The following is a 17,690-nucleotide window of genomic DNA, read 5'->3' as shown; positions in this document are numbered from 1 at the left end:
TCAAAGTGCAATTGCAAGAAATTTAGGGATTTCAACATCTACGGTCCATAATATCATCAAAAGGTTCAGAGAATCTTTAGAAATCACTCCATGTAAGCGGCATGGCCGGAAACCAACATTAAATGACCGTGACCTTCGATCCCTCAGACGGCAATGTATCAAACACCAACATCAATCACTAAGGATATCACCACATGGGCTCAGGAACACTTCAAACCACTGTCACTAAATACAGTTGGTCGCTACATCTGTAAGTGCAAGTTAAAGCTCTACTATGCAAAGCGAAAGCCATTTATCAACAACATCCAGAAACGCCGCCGGCTTCTCTGGGCCCTAGATCATCTAAGATGGACTGATGCAAAGTGAAAAAGTGTTCTGTGGTCTGACGAGTCCACATTTCAAATTGTTTTTGGAAATATTCGACATCATGTCATGCGGACCAAAGGAGAAACGAACCACCCAAACTTTTATCGACGCAAAGTTCAAAAGCCAGTATCTGTGAGGGTATGGGGGTGCATTAGTGCCCAAGGCATGTGTAACTTACACATCTGTGGAGGCAACATTAATGCTGAAAGGTACATACAGGTTTTGGAACAAAATATGCTGCCATTTAAGCGCCGTCTTTTTCATGGATGCCCCTACTTATTTCAGCAAGACAATGCCAAGCCACCTTCAGTACATGTTACATAAGCGTGGCTTTGTAAAAAAAAGAATGCGGGTGCTTTCCTGGCCCACCTGCAGTCCAGACCTGTCTTCGATCCAAAATGTGTGGCGTATTATGAAGCGTAAAATACGACAGCGGAGACCCCGGACTGTTGAACGACTGAAGCTCTACATAAAACAAGAATGGGAAAGAATTACACTTTCAAAGCTTCAACAATTAGTTTCCTCAGTTTGAGTGTTGTTAAAAGAAAAGGTGATGTAACACAGTGGTGAGCATGTCCTTTCCCAACTAATTTGGCACGTGTTGCAGCCATGAAATTCTAAGTTAATTATTATTTGCAAAAAAATAAAGTTTGAGTTTGAACATCAAATATCTTGTCTTTGTAGTGCATTCAATTGAAATTGGTTGAAAAGGATTTGCAAATCATTGTATTCTGTTTTTATTTACCTCTAACACAATTTCCCAACTCAAACGAAACTGGTTTTGTATATATACATATATTTATGTATGTATATCAATAAATATACATACATATATGTATATATATATACACACACATATGTATACATGAATGTATATATATATATATATATATATATATATATATATATATATACATACATATATGTGCATATATGTATATATATGTACGTAAATATATATATGTACATTTATGCAATATGTATGTATATATGTGTGTTTATATATATATATATATATATATATACGTATATATATATATGTATTTGTACATGCATGTATATGTACATACATATATATGTATTTACATATATATGTATGTATATATACACGTATGTACATACATATATATATATATATGTATATATATATATATATACACATACATTCATACATATATTTACACATATGTATGCATGTATGTGTATATATATTGACCGCGTGTCGCAGTGGAAGAGTGGCCGTGCGCAACCCGAGGGTCCCTGGTTCAATCCCCACCTAGTACCAGCCTCGTCACGTCCGTTGTGTCCTAACCAAGACACTTCACCCTTGCTCCTGATGGGGGCTAGTTAGCGCCTTGCATGGCAGCTCCCTCCATCAGTGTGTGAATGTGTGTGTGAATGGGTAAATGTGGAAGTAGTTTCAAAGCGCTTTCACACTTATTTATTTATATGTGTATATATATGTATGTATATTATATATATATATATATATATATTAATACAAATGTATAACAATATATAATATATTTGATATTCACACTGCAAGTATATATATATATACATTATATATATATATATATATATATATATATATATGAGTGTGTATGTATATATATATATGAGTGTGTATGTATATATATGTATGTATGTACATATATATATATATATATGTGTATATGTATGTACATATGTATGAATTAGTATGTATTATGTATGTATATATATATATATTTGTATATATTTGTGTATATATATGTATATATTTGTTTATATATGTATATATTTGTATATATGTATATTTGTACATATATATGTGTATATTTGTATATATATATATATATATATGTATATATGTATGTAGGTGTATGTATATATATATGTGTACATATATATATATATATGTGTATATGTATATATATATTAATATAAATGTATAACTATTTATAATATCTTTGATATTCACACTGCAAGTATATATATATATATATATACATATATATAGTGTGTATGTATATATATATATGTATATATATATATGAGTGTGTATGTATATATGTATATATGTATGTATGTACATATATATATGTGTGTGTGTGTGTGTATGTATGTACATATGTATGAATTAGTATGTATTATGTATGTATATATATATTTGTATATATTTGTGTATATATATGTATATATTCGTTTATATATGTATATATTTGTATATATGTATATTTGTATATATATGTATATTTGTATATACATATATATATATGTATATTTGTATGTATATATATATATGAGTATATATATATATGTGTGTGTGTATATACGCGCACATACACATGTCGGTCTGCCTTCTTCTGGAAAAGGTAAACAATTCTGTCCCAAATGTTTTTCCACCTTTCAATAATTTAATAGTTTTTAAGAATTGACTTTATAGATTACACGTTGGAGAAATGTACTTTCTATTCTTCAATAGTATTCTATAATATAAACTGACTTCGTTTTCTTATTTTGTGTCAGAGTCACTGCAAGAGTAAACAAACGGGAAGTGAAAGGATTATCCGTCAAATAACACATTGCTTCGTTGTACCTCATTTTCATACATTTTGCAAAATGTATTCAAATTATAAAATAAAATGTGGCTGATTCACTAAATTAAACTTGAAAAATCAATAAAAGTATATTATATTACATTGACAGATTGTATTGTTTGGATCGGAAACTTAATTTTCAGGACTATAAAGCGCAGCACTCACTAAATACACTATTTTTTCCATATACAGTATTGGACACCGCAAGCCACAGATATATACGTTGTGAAATTACTTATTTACACATAAATATTTTACATACCTTAATTGTTACGGTGTCTGTAACACGGCAGTAAAACGGCTGATCATATTAAACAGAAGTCATCGTCGTGGACCCACTAGCTGCGCAAGCTAGCTCTCTAATCAGCTAAACATACTCAATAACCTCACGGTGATGTTTTGTTGAATTTACTGAGAAATTTGTGAAACTGAAACAACACAAAAAGAATGTTGTTCTGAGTTAATAATACTAACACAGATACGTGTTAATTCCAACGTTAGTTTTATTACAAATATGCATGAAAACACTACTACGGACATCACACATTGGACGGTTTGGTATGTAAGAATTGTTTTAGTTGTATTGTAAAACTTACAGCATGTTGTTTGGAGTGATGAATGAAATCCCTACGAGTAGAAACGCTACAGACTAGAGATGTCCGATAATATCGGACTGCCGATAGTATTGGCCGATAAATGCTTTAAAAAATGTAATATCGGAAATTTTTGGTATCGCTTTCAAAAAGTAAAATGTATGACTTTTTATTAAAACGCCGCTGTACAGGGTGGTACAATGACGTAGTTGCGTCTCCCAGTCAGCAGCCCGTCCTCTCTTCCCTCTCCCATACACAACACAGGAGTTGCAGCATGACTTTACTGGCGACGATTGATGACCTCATCAAACCGCCGCGAGCGAAGCATAACAACAACAAGAGTATGTTGTTGCCGGTGCTGTAGCAAGGCTAACAAGCGAGCTCGCTCGGTGACTAACTCACGACATGGTTCGGGATTATTTAAATGTGTCTCTGACAGATAAAAACTGGCAATTTGCAATGACTGCAAAAAGTTGAGTATGCGAGGAGGAACCAAGACGTCTACGTTTAATACGAGTAATTTGATCTCCCACCTCTTCAAGAATTATAAGGAGATTTACAATGAATACAAGCGGAAGATGGATGAAAAGCAAACACCGAAAATAGTAGTACCACACAGTTGCTTAAAGACTCCCCCGAGAAAAAAAAAAAATACAACAAAAAACACCCCAAGCCGAAAGCCCACGTTGTGGTCAGGAGCAACGCATACAGTATGGCAAAAGCTACCGTGGAGTTTGGTGTGGCTAGTCTGCCCTGCATGGCGCACACTTTGCAGCTTGCAGTGAACGAAGGTACCCTGTCTCATCGCAGCATTTCAGAAGCTCTGGCTGACTGGTAGGCCACTTCAAGCACTCACCACTAGCTTGCAGCACATTTTTGTTACTCATACAAATTCGTTACAGTAGGGCAGATTGAGCCCAGTTTATAATTTCCTGCTATACAGTATGCCAGGCAGTCTTCCACTAAAGGAGGACTATGTTATTGTTTAAGTTATTACTCGAGTATACTCTGGACCAAAGCTGTGTGCCTTCCTTGTTTTTGTAGCTGTTGTTTTGAGGCATCCATCAATCCATTTTCTACCGCTTGTTCCTTTTGGGGGCACGGGGGGTGCTGCAGCCTGTCTCAGCTGCATTCGGGCGGAAGGCGGTAATACACCCTGGACAAGTCAAAATAAAAAAAATAATGCACTTTGTGAAAGTCAAAGTATAGTACTTCCCTTAGTTGTAGTGGGTATCAGGATTATCTCAGGGAGAGTATGTCCCAAATTCCAAGCTGCTGTTTTTTGGCAAGTTAAAAAAATAATCTATGACTTCAATAATAAATATGGCTGTGCCTTGTTGGCGTTTTTTTCCATAACTTGAGTTGATTTATTTTGGAAAACCTTGTTACATTGTTTAATGTATCCAGCGGGGCATCACAACAAAATTAGGTATAATGTGTTAATTCCACTACTGTATATGGTAAATGGGTTGTACTTGTATAGCGCTTTTCTACCCCTTTTTAAGGAGTCCAAAGCGCTTTGACACTATTTCCACATTCGCCCATCCACACACTGACGGCGGGAGCTGCCATGCAAGGCGCTCACAACATACTTGCCAACCTTAAGACCTCCGATTTCGGGAGGGCGTGGTTAAAGAGGGGAGGAGTATATTTACATCTATAATTCACCAACTTGAGTATTTCATATATATCATATATATATATATATATATATAAATATATATATATATGTATGAAATACTTGACTTTCAGTGAATTCTACCTTTATATATCTATTTTATTATATATACTGTATAAATAAAATAAATAGTTGAATTTCAGATGGCACCTATCAAATACACAGTAATAAAAACACAGTTGTTCTACTAACTGTACTCAATAACCAGGCGAGGTGATGAAGTTACGTCTCTTTACTGTGGGCTTCAGAACAGAGTCCCTCACTTGCCGTCAGGTGCGCAACACCACGTAAATCGTTGGCCAATCAAAAAGCAACATGCACCACGAGATGGCAACAGACAACATATATCACTCTATTACAAATGGCTTTGCCACGGCTGTAACTTCCTCGTCTCCTTGTGTGTGCAGTTTTTTATTAAAATATGTAGATGTTGTAACAGGCAAGCTGTTGGGGAAAGCGGACGTGAAAACAGGCTGTCCCCGCTCAGGTCCGCACGGAGCTGGAGGGGGCGTGGCCTCCCGCTCCAGCTGAATTTCAGGAGATTTTCGGGAGAGGCACTGAATTTCGGGAGTCTCCCGGAAAACCTGGGAGGGTTGGCAAGTATAGCTCACCAGGACCCATCAGGAGCAAGGGTGAAATGTCTTGCCCAAGGACACAACGGACGTGACAAGGATGGTAGAAGGTGGGGATTGAACCAGTAACCATCAGATTGCTGGCACAGCCACTCTACCAACTTCGCCACGCCGTCCCCATATACTGTATATCGGTATCGGTTGATATCGGAATCCGTAATTAAGAGTTGGACAATATCGGACATCTCTACTACGGACGGTTCTAGCTGTCAATATGAAAAGTGATATAATCCATGTAAGCACACATGTAGTCATTTACAGCATACAAAAATAATAAGACGACACAAGCGGGCCGTAGACAGAATAAGTATATATTGGAATTGACGCTATGTAAACAAAATGTTGTTTAAAATCATCTTTGAGACAAAAGACTGAACAAAAATGAAGGTTCCTAAAACAAAAGAGTAGGTTTTATTAAAGCACAAGTTGATGAACATATAACAGGAAGTACGCGATGGCCCCTTTAAGAACTAGAACATTCTCCCTTGAAGCCTTTCATCAATGACAGACCTCACCAGGAAAACATCAAACTTGGTCCGTATTTAATTGAAGTAAACCAAAGAGTGACTGAGAGGTTGCGAGTTGAGATCCACGTGGGAGAAGTTGGCAAACAACACAACAGTCCTGAAGAGGATTGTGTCCACGACTTCAGGAACTAGTGACAATATGACTTCTGGATCTACAAGAACTGTACACAACATTTAGTCATTGTCTTCAACACAATCTACTTTGGTCCACCTTCTAATCCAGGGGTGTCCAGACTACGGCCCGCAGGCCAAGTGTGGCCCGCCAGATGTCACGAGGAGTCCTAACTTCACTTCAAATATCTGACCGTCCGATTGTCGCAACTTCGGCCGCCCATGTGGACAACATGAGGGTGTCAGGTTGATGACTGTGGATTTTACTACACAGCACAGCATGTACCTGTATGACCCAATCCAAACAACCTTTCCCACTCATGCTGCAGATAAACTAACACAAAAAGTCAACACATGTAACAACTTGCTCACTGAACTTTGTGGATGTGATAAAAAAAATGTCCACATACTATACATGAATAAAATTGACACACATTAGACAAATACATTACAAAGCATGATGGGAAAAATGCCACTCTTTCCACATTTTTCCATGTTTGCCGCATTTTAGCTGCTTGATACTTTTGATTGATTACAAAACTTTTCACATACTCTTAATATTAAATTATATTAATCATTAATTATACATCCATTATATATATTATATCATATATGTTAGTTATATATTTTATTATATACACATAATGCATATTAGATATCATATAAAATATGTATATAAGAAAATATAAATAAAAAGTATATATACATTTTATAATACACATACATATAAAATATACATATATTGTAAAATATATATATATATTACTATCATATATGTTACTATATATGTATTATATGTAGAATATATACACATGTATATGTGTATATATATATATATATATATATATATATATATATAGTTACTTTACATGCTGTGGACTTTCCGCCCCCACCCAAAGGTTAGGACACACCTGTTCTATTGTCAACAGCGTTACAATTAATTGTTTTCTCAAACGAGTCGAGTCCTTCCAAGTCCATAGGGAGTTGGAGTGGAACAGAAAAAAGTTGCATTCTTCTTCTTGTGTGCGCATTGTGCGGCCATGTTGGTCACGTGACCTCCTCCTGAAGTGTAGAAGTTGTCTTGTACCTGAACAGCAGCAAGTCCTGCCAGGTCTGCGGAGGACTTGGGCCAGGTAAGGTTTGTGTAGGAAGTGAAGGAAGAGTTGTTGCTTTCATGCGTTCACAAAGTGTGTGGAGGGGTGAGAATGTTCCAAAGTCTACGCCCAACTCGCGGGTTCCTTGTTAGGAGGAAGAGTTCCCTCCTTTAAACAAATTCTGGACCCAGGCAAGGGGCGTGGCCTGATGTCAGGAGTCTTCATCTGTGTCGTCGATCAGAACTTTAGTGTCACGGGTCTTGGATCTGCGGGGGAGAATTCGTCATCAGTGATCCATCCTGCAGATCTTTGTGCTCAAATAACCATTAAACATAATAAATAAATGATAAATATAAAATCATATTATAAAATTATAAATATAATAAACAATATAATATAATAAATAACAAATTTATAATACAAATCATATGATAAATATATTATCAAATTATGAATGATTTAATATATCAAAAAAATTATAAAAAAATATAATGAAAAATAATAAATACATCATAAAACATAATGAATATAATAAAAAAATATAAAAATATGATCAAAAAAATAAATAGAAAAAAGAAAACAATAAATTCAATATTTTGTAATAAATAATGAATAACATAACATTTTTATAATAAATATATAATAAAAAATAAATATAAAACATAAAAATAATGAATATAATAAACAATTTCATAAAACAATAATAACATAATAAATATTGTATAATACAAATTATGAATATAATAAAAAATAACATAACATTTATATTATCGAAAAATTGTATAATACAAAATTATGAATATAATAAGAAATAATATAACATTTCTATTATCGAAAAATATATATAATTAAATATGATAAAAACATTATAGTACAAAATAAGTATAATTATAAATATTTTGTAATAAAATGTAATGAATATAAAATAAACAATATAATACAAAATAAATATATTAAATAATATATCAGTTAAATAAACTAGCCAACATTTTACTGTTAAACAAAACAAAAACAAAAAGATGGCCACACTTGGTGCGGCACAATGTAAATTTTAGCCTAACAACAATTTTAAGTTAAAGTTAAACTACCAATGAAAGTCACACACAGACTAGGTGTGGTGAAATGTGTCCTCTGCATTTGACCCATCCCCTTGATCACCTGGGAAGTGAGGGGAGCAGTGGGCAGCTGCAGTGGCCGCGCCCGGGAATCATTTTGGTAATATAACCCCCAATTCCAACCCTTGATGCTGAGTGCCAAGCAGGGAGGCAATGGGCCCCATTTTTTTAGTCTTTGGTATGACTCGGCCGGGGTTTGAACTCACAACCTACCGATCTCCACTAGGCCACTGAGTAGGTTGATGTAGCTTCTTATGATGTTATGCGTCACTCAGCTCCCGGGGCCAGTTTTTTCTACTTCAGAGAAGACAATTTTCGTGGAGATAGCTGTGCTTGGTTCTAGGACAATACTGCTGTGCTGCCAGTGACTACTAATCCATATTCTATGCTATTTGAGATCTCACAAGACCTTCGCTTCCTCTGGACATTTCTTCTGTTCCAAAACTATTGTGGTTTATTTTGGTTTGACGCAGGTTGACCTTGTTACTGACAAAAAGGTGCTGACACACTCACTGCGAGGCAAGTCTGGGCCTGCGTAGACTCATGCTGTAGCTGCGTTTCCAGCTCTTCTTTCCCGCCCGGTTCCTGACGCCGTCCTCTTGGTCCATCATCTGCTCCAGCAGGGTCTGGTCGTCGGCGTTCAGGGGCGCCACGCTGATGTCCCTGACGGCCCTGAACTCGCCACAGTTGTTCAGGTGCTCGTTCTCCAGTCTGAAGAAGTTCCAAACGAAGCGCCTGCAAGAGGGAGGAATAATTTCAAGTCTGTCAAGTTAAACATTTACGTTTTCTATAATCAGACCGCAGACACCCAATGATTGGAAGCCATTTTGCATGGCGAACATCTCCCAAAAAGTATGGGTGAAATTTTTTATTTTTATTTTTGAGAATCACCCAGTTTTGGTGGAACCATTCAAATCAGGGTTGTTTGTGTACGCAGTACTCCCGCCACCCAGCAGGGGGCAATGGCGAGGTATACGTGCCACAATGAAGCAGCAGTGGGTGAGTAAAAGAAGATGGCACTATTGACAGTGGTCACGTTTATTTTATTGGCTGTTGGACTCTGACAAGCAAAGCTGGTTAAACACATGCAGCGCTGAATTCGACCAGCAGAGGGCGATAAAGCCACACCTCAGGTTTATTTGTGTTAAACCACACATGTGCACTGAGTGTGTAGTGACACTATTTTGTTTATTTTGTTTTTGGAAATATTCCACATTGTGTCATCCGGACCAAAGGGAAGCGAACCATCCAGATTGTTATCGACGCAAAGTTCAAAAGCCAGCACACTGTCCTTGTCAAAGAGAAGGCCAGCGTCCATTGGCATGGAGACCAAGACAATTGGGGCTCCATCTTTGCTGCAGCCTTCTTCTGCATTTGTGACCGTCCATGCAACCATAATCCGCCCACTCCGCCGTAGGTCTTTTTCGACGAGGGAGACACGCAGACTCCAACGTTACTTCTTTGCTGTGGGGAGCTTTATCCGGGGGCAAGGGAAACCCTGCTCCCCTCACAGCTGCAGGAGGCTGCTGGAATTCCAGTCTGTCGGAGGACCGCCTACGGTGCGCCTATCAGCACTTGCTTTTCTCTCAGGGGGTGCTCTCTAGCCTTTTGTCTTCCCAAACTAACCCACAAGGCAGCGGGGCAGTGGTTGGGTGATGCCAGGGCGTGTCCACAAAGTGGGCCTGCGCATCACGCCTCTGGGGACCACTGCAGCTCCGAGATCCCCTGCCACGTTTGCCTTGGGCCTTGGGCCCCTAGTTACCGTGTGTGGCCACATGGAGGCCTGACAGGAGTCTTGGTGAAGGAGAGGCTTTGTACTGGCAGGAGAAGACTGACGCACAATTCTGCTTCTCCGTTCACCACAAGGGCTAGCCAGTGGCAGTGTCTGTAAGCAAGAGGTTAGCAACCTTCCCTCTAACTATCGCACTAGACCATGGGTGTCAAACTCTGGCCCGTGGGCCAAATTTGGCCCACCGTGTAATTTAATTTGGCCCTTGAGGCAATTTCAAATTAACATTAGAGCTGGCCCGCCGGTACTATATAGCGGCGCTGCCGCTGTAACACAGCATTCACCGCTAAAACTCATACTTGCCAATCGTCCCTATTTTCCCGGGAGACTCCCGAAGTTCAGTGCCACTCCCGAAAATCTCCCGGGGCAACCGTTCTCCCGACTTTCTCCCGATTTCCGCCCGGATAACAATATTGGGGGCGAGCCTTAAAGGCACCTTTAACCTGCCGTCACGTCCGCTTTCCCTTCATACAAACAGCGTGCCGGCCCAGCCACATAATATGTGCGGCTTCCACACACACACACACAAATGAATGCAAGCATACTTGGTCAACAGCTATACAGGTCACACTGATGGTGGCCGTATAAACATCTTTAACACTGTTACAAATATGCGCCACACTGTGAACTAACACCAAACAAAAATGACAAATCACATTTCGGGAGAACATCCGCACCGTAACACAATATAAACACAACAGAACCCCTTGCGGCACTAACTCTTCCGGGACGCTACAATATACACCCCCTGCTACCACTGCATTATTTTACTTTCAAATTTATTAAGACTGCGGAAAAAGTTAATGTTGATATTTACCTCAGAAGGCTGCAAATAGAAAAGAGGCATTCCTTTTTTTATTTGAATTTTATTCAATATACCATTGATGTTTTTTTATTTGTTTTTTTCAAAGTTGATTTTGCACTATTAAGTTGTATAAGCGTTGCATGTTCCATATTCAGTGTTACAGCGAATCAGTGTAGCAAACTGAGCAATAATTAACGTTTTTATGCATGCACTTTCTTTTGCTAATTCAAAGCTTGAATGTTTGATTCATTCATTCTTTTATTTTCAAATGTATTATTATCCGGTGGAAAATGTTCATTTTGATGTTTCCCTCAGAAGCTTGCAAATAGAAAAGAGGCATTCAATTTTAATTTAGATTTTTTTTTATATGCCATTGATATTTTTTATTATTATTATTATTTTAAACTTTATTTTGCGTGTCACTATAAAGTTATATAAGCCTTGCTTGTTCAATATTCAATGCAAAACTTGTTTGGGTCCCTATTAAAAGGTTAATTTGTTCAACCTTGGCCCGCGGCTTCATTCAGTTTTAAATTTTGGCCCACTCTGTATTTGACTTTGACACCCCTGCACTAGACGCAACACAACACCCTTTCGGCTGGGCACACACACTCACACACACACACACACACACATATACATATATATATATATACATACACATATATATACATATATGTATATATATACACATACTGTATATATATATTCATACACACATATATACGTATATATATATATATATGTATATATATTGCATATTTTTCGCACTAAAGATTGCATTAGAGATAAATAATAAAAAAAATATTTTTTAACACCTGTAGGAATCAATTTTAAAATATGTTTTTAGGCCATCTCCATGCAACCAGCATACATGGCTTTTCTAACCTGTAAAACCTGTGAAAAAGTTTAATTATAGTAGTTATACCAAATTACACATTGTAAGATTCAGATTCGGATCAAATCATAAGACATCCAAAGATTCGCACCCCTTACGGTTAGCTTAGCTATTAGCGTGCCTGCTCCTGTATGCTCTTGACGTGTAACATGTTTAGTCCCTTCCTCCAGTGATAACCTAACTTGAGAAACGAGACAATGCAGTTTATTTGCCATAACGGAGGTGATTATTAATCCCTTAAAAGAGCGGCTCCCCACTGTGTATGGAGACACACAATTAGCTGTTAGCCGGGAGACCAACAATAACTAGCGGGGATCGGTGTTTGAATGATAAGATATAAAATGGCAATGGGTGATCATGGCCGATAATATTCAGCAGTATTCCTTTCACTCCAGGACTTCCCAAAGTTTTGCCCCAACGTCTGAAATTATTATATGTGTGTGTGTGGGAGACGAGCAGAGGACGGGAAGGTGCGTACCGAAAGACCTCCATGGGGGCCAATGTGGTGGCCAGGATGTCGGAGATGCCGTGAAAGCTGGACATGGTGCTGAGGGAGACGGTGAGAATCCAGGAGAACCTTAGGAGCACGTCCTCCACAATGGCACTGTAGTAGTAGGCCTGCAGAGAGAAGCAGAGAGGTGACAACCATCACTTGGCTCCTTTAGGGGGCGTGTCCATCCATGTTTGGACGCTTCTTCATCATGGAAGGAGGTGATGTAAACACATTCAAGTCGTCTTTTGACAGCATTTTGACGATTATGGCTTAGAGCTTATGAAATCCTCAAATTAAATTTTATTTCTCACAAACATATCTGACAGCTTTTGCTCCATCTTCTAATGTTTTCAGTTCCACCTGGATTTGTTGTGGTGAGCAACAGAAAAAGTTACAGGGCGGATGGTGATTAAACTTTCAGGAAAGGTCCAAAATGGGACAAGGATTACTGTCATTTTGTTGCACCCTGCAGCTGGGGCTAAAATTGCCTTAAATTCCAGACTCCAAGGTACTACTTTTTTCATCCGCTTTGAACCCTGAATGGTACAGCAAATTTGTGGATTTTTTTCGTCCACTGACGGCCACAATGCAAATAGTTTTCGTTAAACACAAACAAAGACACTGAATAGTACGGGTGTGGGAAAAAATCGATTCGAATACGAATCAAATCGAACATGTTGTGCGATTCAGAATCGATTCTCTTTTTTTTTTTTTAAATCGATGTTTTTTTTTCATTTTCTTTCTACATTGATAACTGAGGGGATTTTAATTAGAGGAAGTTACTTTTGAAATATATATATACATATACATATATATATATATATATATATATATATATATATATATCCATATATATATATATATATATATATATATATATATATATATATATATATATATATATATATATATATATATATATATTAGGGGTGTGGGATTCAGAGTCGATTCTCATTTCTAAAAAAGCGATTTTTAAAATTTTTTTTTTTTTTTTTTTTTTTTAATTAATCCAACAAACCACTACACAGCAATACCATAACAATGCAATCCAATTCCAAAACCAAACCTGACCCAGCAACACTCAGAACTGCAATAAACAGAACAATTGAGAAGACACAAACACGACACAGAACTAAACAAAAGTAGAGAAAAAAAAAAGAATATTATCAATAGAAGTATAATTTCAGCATAGCAGTGATTAAAAATCCCTCACTGACATTATCATTAGACATTTATAAAAATAAAAAAAAAGAACAATAGTGTACAGTGGCTTACACTTGCATCGCATCTCATAAGCTTGACAACACACTGTGTCCAATATTTTCACAAAGATAAAATAAGTCATATTTTTGGTTCGTTTAATAGTTACAACAAATTTACATTATTGAAATCAGTTGATAAAACACTGTCCTTTACAATTATAAAAGCTTTTTTTTTTTTTAATCTACTACTCTGCTTGCATGTCAGCAGACTGGGGTGGATCCTGCTGAAATCCTATCTATTGAAAAAATACAGAATCGTTTTGAATCAGAAAAATATCGTTTTTGAATCGAGAATCGAATCGAAAAAATCTATATATTATCGAATCGTGACCCCAAGAATCAATATATTATCGAATCGTGACCCCAAGAATCAATATTGAATCAAATTGTGGAACACCCAAAGATTCGCAGCCCTACTGAATAGGCATGTTATTGTTTCGCTCACTGCAGGGTGAACCTTTTACAGTGTCTCCTGCTGCTTAAAGCTTTGAACCGGAAGGTGAAGTGTCGTTTTGTCTTCTAGCCGTCCACAGCATTTCTACTTGTATGGATTTCCCAACTTTTGTAAGTTTGACTATTTAATTCTTATTTACTAAACTGTCCAATGTGTGATGTCTGTAGGAGGGTTTCAATCAATGTTTATTCATATAGCCCTAAATCACAAGTGTCTCACAGGGCTGCAAAAACAATAATGACATCCTCGGTACAGAGCCCACATACGGGCAAGGAAAAACTCACACCCAGTGGGACGTCGGTGACAGTGACAATGATGACTATAAGAAACCTTGGAGAGGACCGCATATGTGGGCAACCCCGCCCCCCCCCAACCCTAGGGGACCGAAAGCAATGGGTGTCGAGCGGGTCTAACATGATATTGTGAATGTCCAATCCATGTTTTCATGCATATTTTTATGTATAACTGAGCTAGCGCTGTTAGCATTAGCTAGTACGCAAACGTGTGTCTGTGTTAGTATTGTTAACCTACATTCTTTTTGTATTGTTTCAGTTTCACAAATTCCTCAGTAAATTCACCAAAACTTCACTGTGGAGTCCGTTTAGCTGATTGAAGAGCTAGTGGGTACATGACAATGGCTTTTTCTAATATATGGAAACATAATTTTTTTTCTCTATGAGTACTTATAGTCAGGAAAAGTATTTTCACTTTTTGATATTTAACAACAATAACTGGTGGTTATGGCACCCAGAACTCCTGACAGCGCCCCTGCTTTTAAGAAACTACTATGACGAGGTCTATGACTGGACAAGTCAAAAAGTACAAAATGTACAAAAAAGCTAGCATAAAACATTAGCATGCAATTTAAGAGAAGCTAGCAAAAAAACATTAGCATGCTAACATTGTCAGCGGTACACTTGGTCAAAAGTACCCTGTAGAAAAATCAATAATTGATTAAACATTCAAAATGTGTTAAACAGCTAGCATACTAGCACTTAACTGGGCAAGAAGAAATACAACAATGCACTCTTGTAGGTTTAAACATAGAAAGTAACAAAAAAGGCTGGAATAAAACAACTTCTAACTGTATAACAGTTTTTTTTCTTTCTAATTAAAAAAAAGTAAATACAATGGAATATTGTTTTTTTAAGGAAATTTCTGTTTAACAGATATCGCAAATGTCAAGTGTATCAATGATATGTCTGTACTGTTTCATCTCTGGGCAGCTCGCAATAGCGTTTTGCTGCTGAGAAAAGCAAATCCAGTGTGTCCGGGGTGTTTTTTTTTGTGTCGCATCCTGGCGTCCATTATTGACATTTACTATAACTTTGCCCAGATCTCTGCCTTAAAATAATCCTAACCCAAAGTCTACAGACAATTCCCTGACTCCATGCTTGGTTTGTGCTCTGCCATGCACTGTCAGGTGTGTATCTTTCCAAATCACGCCCAACCAACTGAATTTACCACAGTTGGGACTCCAATTAGGCTGCAAGAACATCTCAAGGATGATTAATTCAAAGAGGATGCCCCTGATCTCACTGTGAATACTTACCTATGTGATTTCCTTTTTTTTTTTTTTAAATTTGTTATACATTTCCAAAACATTAAAAAAAAAAACTATTTACATTATGATTGTGGCATATTGCGTGTCGAATTTTGAGGACAAAAAATTGATATATTATATTTTGTAATAAGGCTGCAACATTAAACAATACTTTCCAGTTGAATCAATTGTGTTGGCATGGTCAGATTAATAAACACAAAGTGAGTAAGTACCTTGTGTGGGTAGACTATTTCCTCCCTCAAAAAGGTGTTTTCTCCGGCATTGCGGTCGAAAAGGCCCCAGTCCATCTTGAGATCCCAGACCAATGTGTAAAATGAGCTGACAACTAAACATGTGATGTACAGGTAGAGGAAGATGTGGGCGTCAGCATAGGATTCTGTTGGAAAAAGAAGGACAAAAAGGGGGTTCCGTCAAATTGGCAGCAAGTAAAAACACAATTATTTGTACAAAATAGAGACGTAAGCCCCCCTTCAATTTACCATAAGCAGAGAACATCACTAATATCTAGAGCAGGGGTGTCCAAATGTTGTGTTTTGGTTTCATCTGACCACATGACATTCTCCCAATCCTCTGCTGTATCATCCATGTATCCATTTTGGTAAAAACTCAACTCGTCGTGTTTGGAGGAAGAAAAATACTGAGTTGCATCCCAAGAACACCATACCTACTGTGAATCATGGGGGTGGCAACATCATGCTTTGGGGCTGTTTTTCTGCTAAGGGGACAGGACGACTGATCCGTGTTAAGGAAAGAATGAATGGGGCCATGTATCGTGCGATTTTGAGCCAAAACCTCCTTCCATCAGTGAGAGCTTTGAATGGTTGACCAAATACTTATTTTCCACCATAATTTACAAATAAATTCTTTAAAATTCCTACAATGTGAATTCCTGGATTGTTTTTTTACATTCTGTCCCTCCCAGTTGAAGTGTACCTATGATGAAAATTACAGACCTCTGTCATCATTTTAAGTGGGAGAACTTGCACAATCGGTGGCTGACTAAATACTTTTTTGCCCCACTGTACATTAGGGACGACGTGGCGCAGTGGTAGAGTGGCCGTGCGCAACCCGAGGGTCCCTGGTTCAATCCCCACCTAGTATCAACCTCGTCACAATCGTTGTTTCCTGAGGAAGACACTTCACCCTTGCTCCTGATGGGTGCTGGTTAGCGCCTTGCATGGCAGCTCCCTCCATCAGTGTGTGAATGTGTGTTTGAATGGGTAAATGTGGAAGTAGTGTCAAAGCGCTTTGAGTACCTTAAAGGTAGAAAAGCGCTATACAAGTACAACCCATTTATCATTTAAATGTACATACATACAGTATGTACATATATATATGTACATATACATATATATATGTACATATACATACATATATATATATATATATATATATATATATACACATGTATATGTACATACATATGTACATAGAGACAAATATATATATATATATACATATATACAGTGGGGCAAAAAAGTATTTAGTCAGCCACCGATTGTGCAAGTTCTCCCACTTAAAATGATGACAGAGGTCTGTAATTTTCATCATAGGTACACTTCAACTGTGAGAGACAGAATGTTAAAAAAAAAACAGGAATTCACATTGTAGGTATTTTAAATAATTTATTAGTAAATTATGGTGAAAAATAGGTATTTGGTCAACTATTCAAAGCTCTCACTGATGGAAGGAGGTTTTGGCTCAAAATCTCACGATACATGGCCCCA

General features: G+C 37.2%; 1 protein-coding gene across 1 annotated transcript in view; it reads right to left on the bottom strand.

The window, feature by feature from the left end:
• Positions 1-6,233: 6,233 nt before the first annotated feature.
• Positions 6,234-17,690, bottom strand: part of LOC133545382 (xenotropic and polytropic retrovirus receptor 1 homolog) — a 68,248-nt gene continuing 56,791 nt past the window's right edge. The window contains exons 13-16 of the mRNA XM_061890888.1: positions 16,176-16,339; positions 12,669-12,808; positions 9,212-9,433; positions 6,234-7,849 (exon numbers count right to left, since the gene is read on the bottom strand). Coding sequence (XP_061746872.1) covers positions 7,795-7,849; positions 9,212-9,433; positions 12,669-12,808; positions 16,176-16,339 — 581 coding nt within the window. The 3' untranslated portion in view covers positions 6,234-7,794. The remainder of the gene's footprint in view (positions 7,850-9,211; positions 9,434-12,668; positions 12,809-16,175; positions 16,340-17,690) is intronic.

Source organism: Nerophis ophidion, linkage group LG28 (genome assembly GCF_033978795.1).
Source record: "Nerophis ophidion isolate RoL-2023_Sa linkage group LG28, RoL_Noph_v1.0, whole genome shotgun sequence".
NCBI lineage: Eukaryota > Metazoa > Chordata > Actinopteri > Syngnathiformes > Syngnathidae > Nerophis > Nerophis ophidion.
This window is presented reverse-complemented; position numbering and strand designations above follow the sequence as displayed.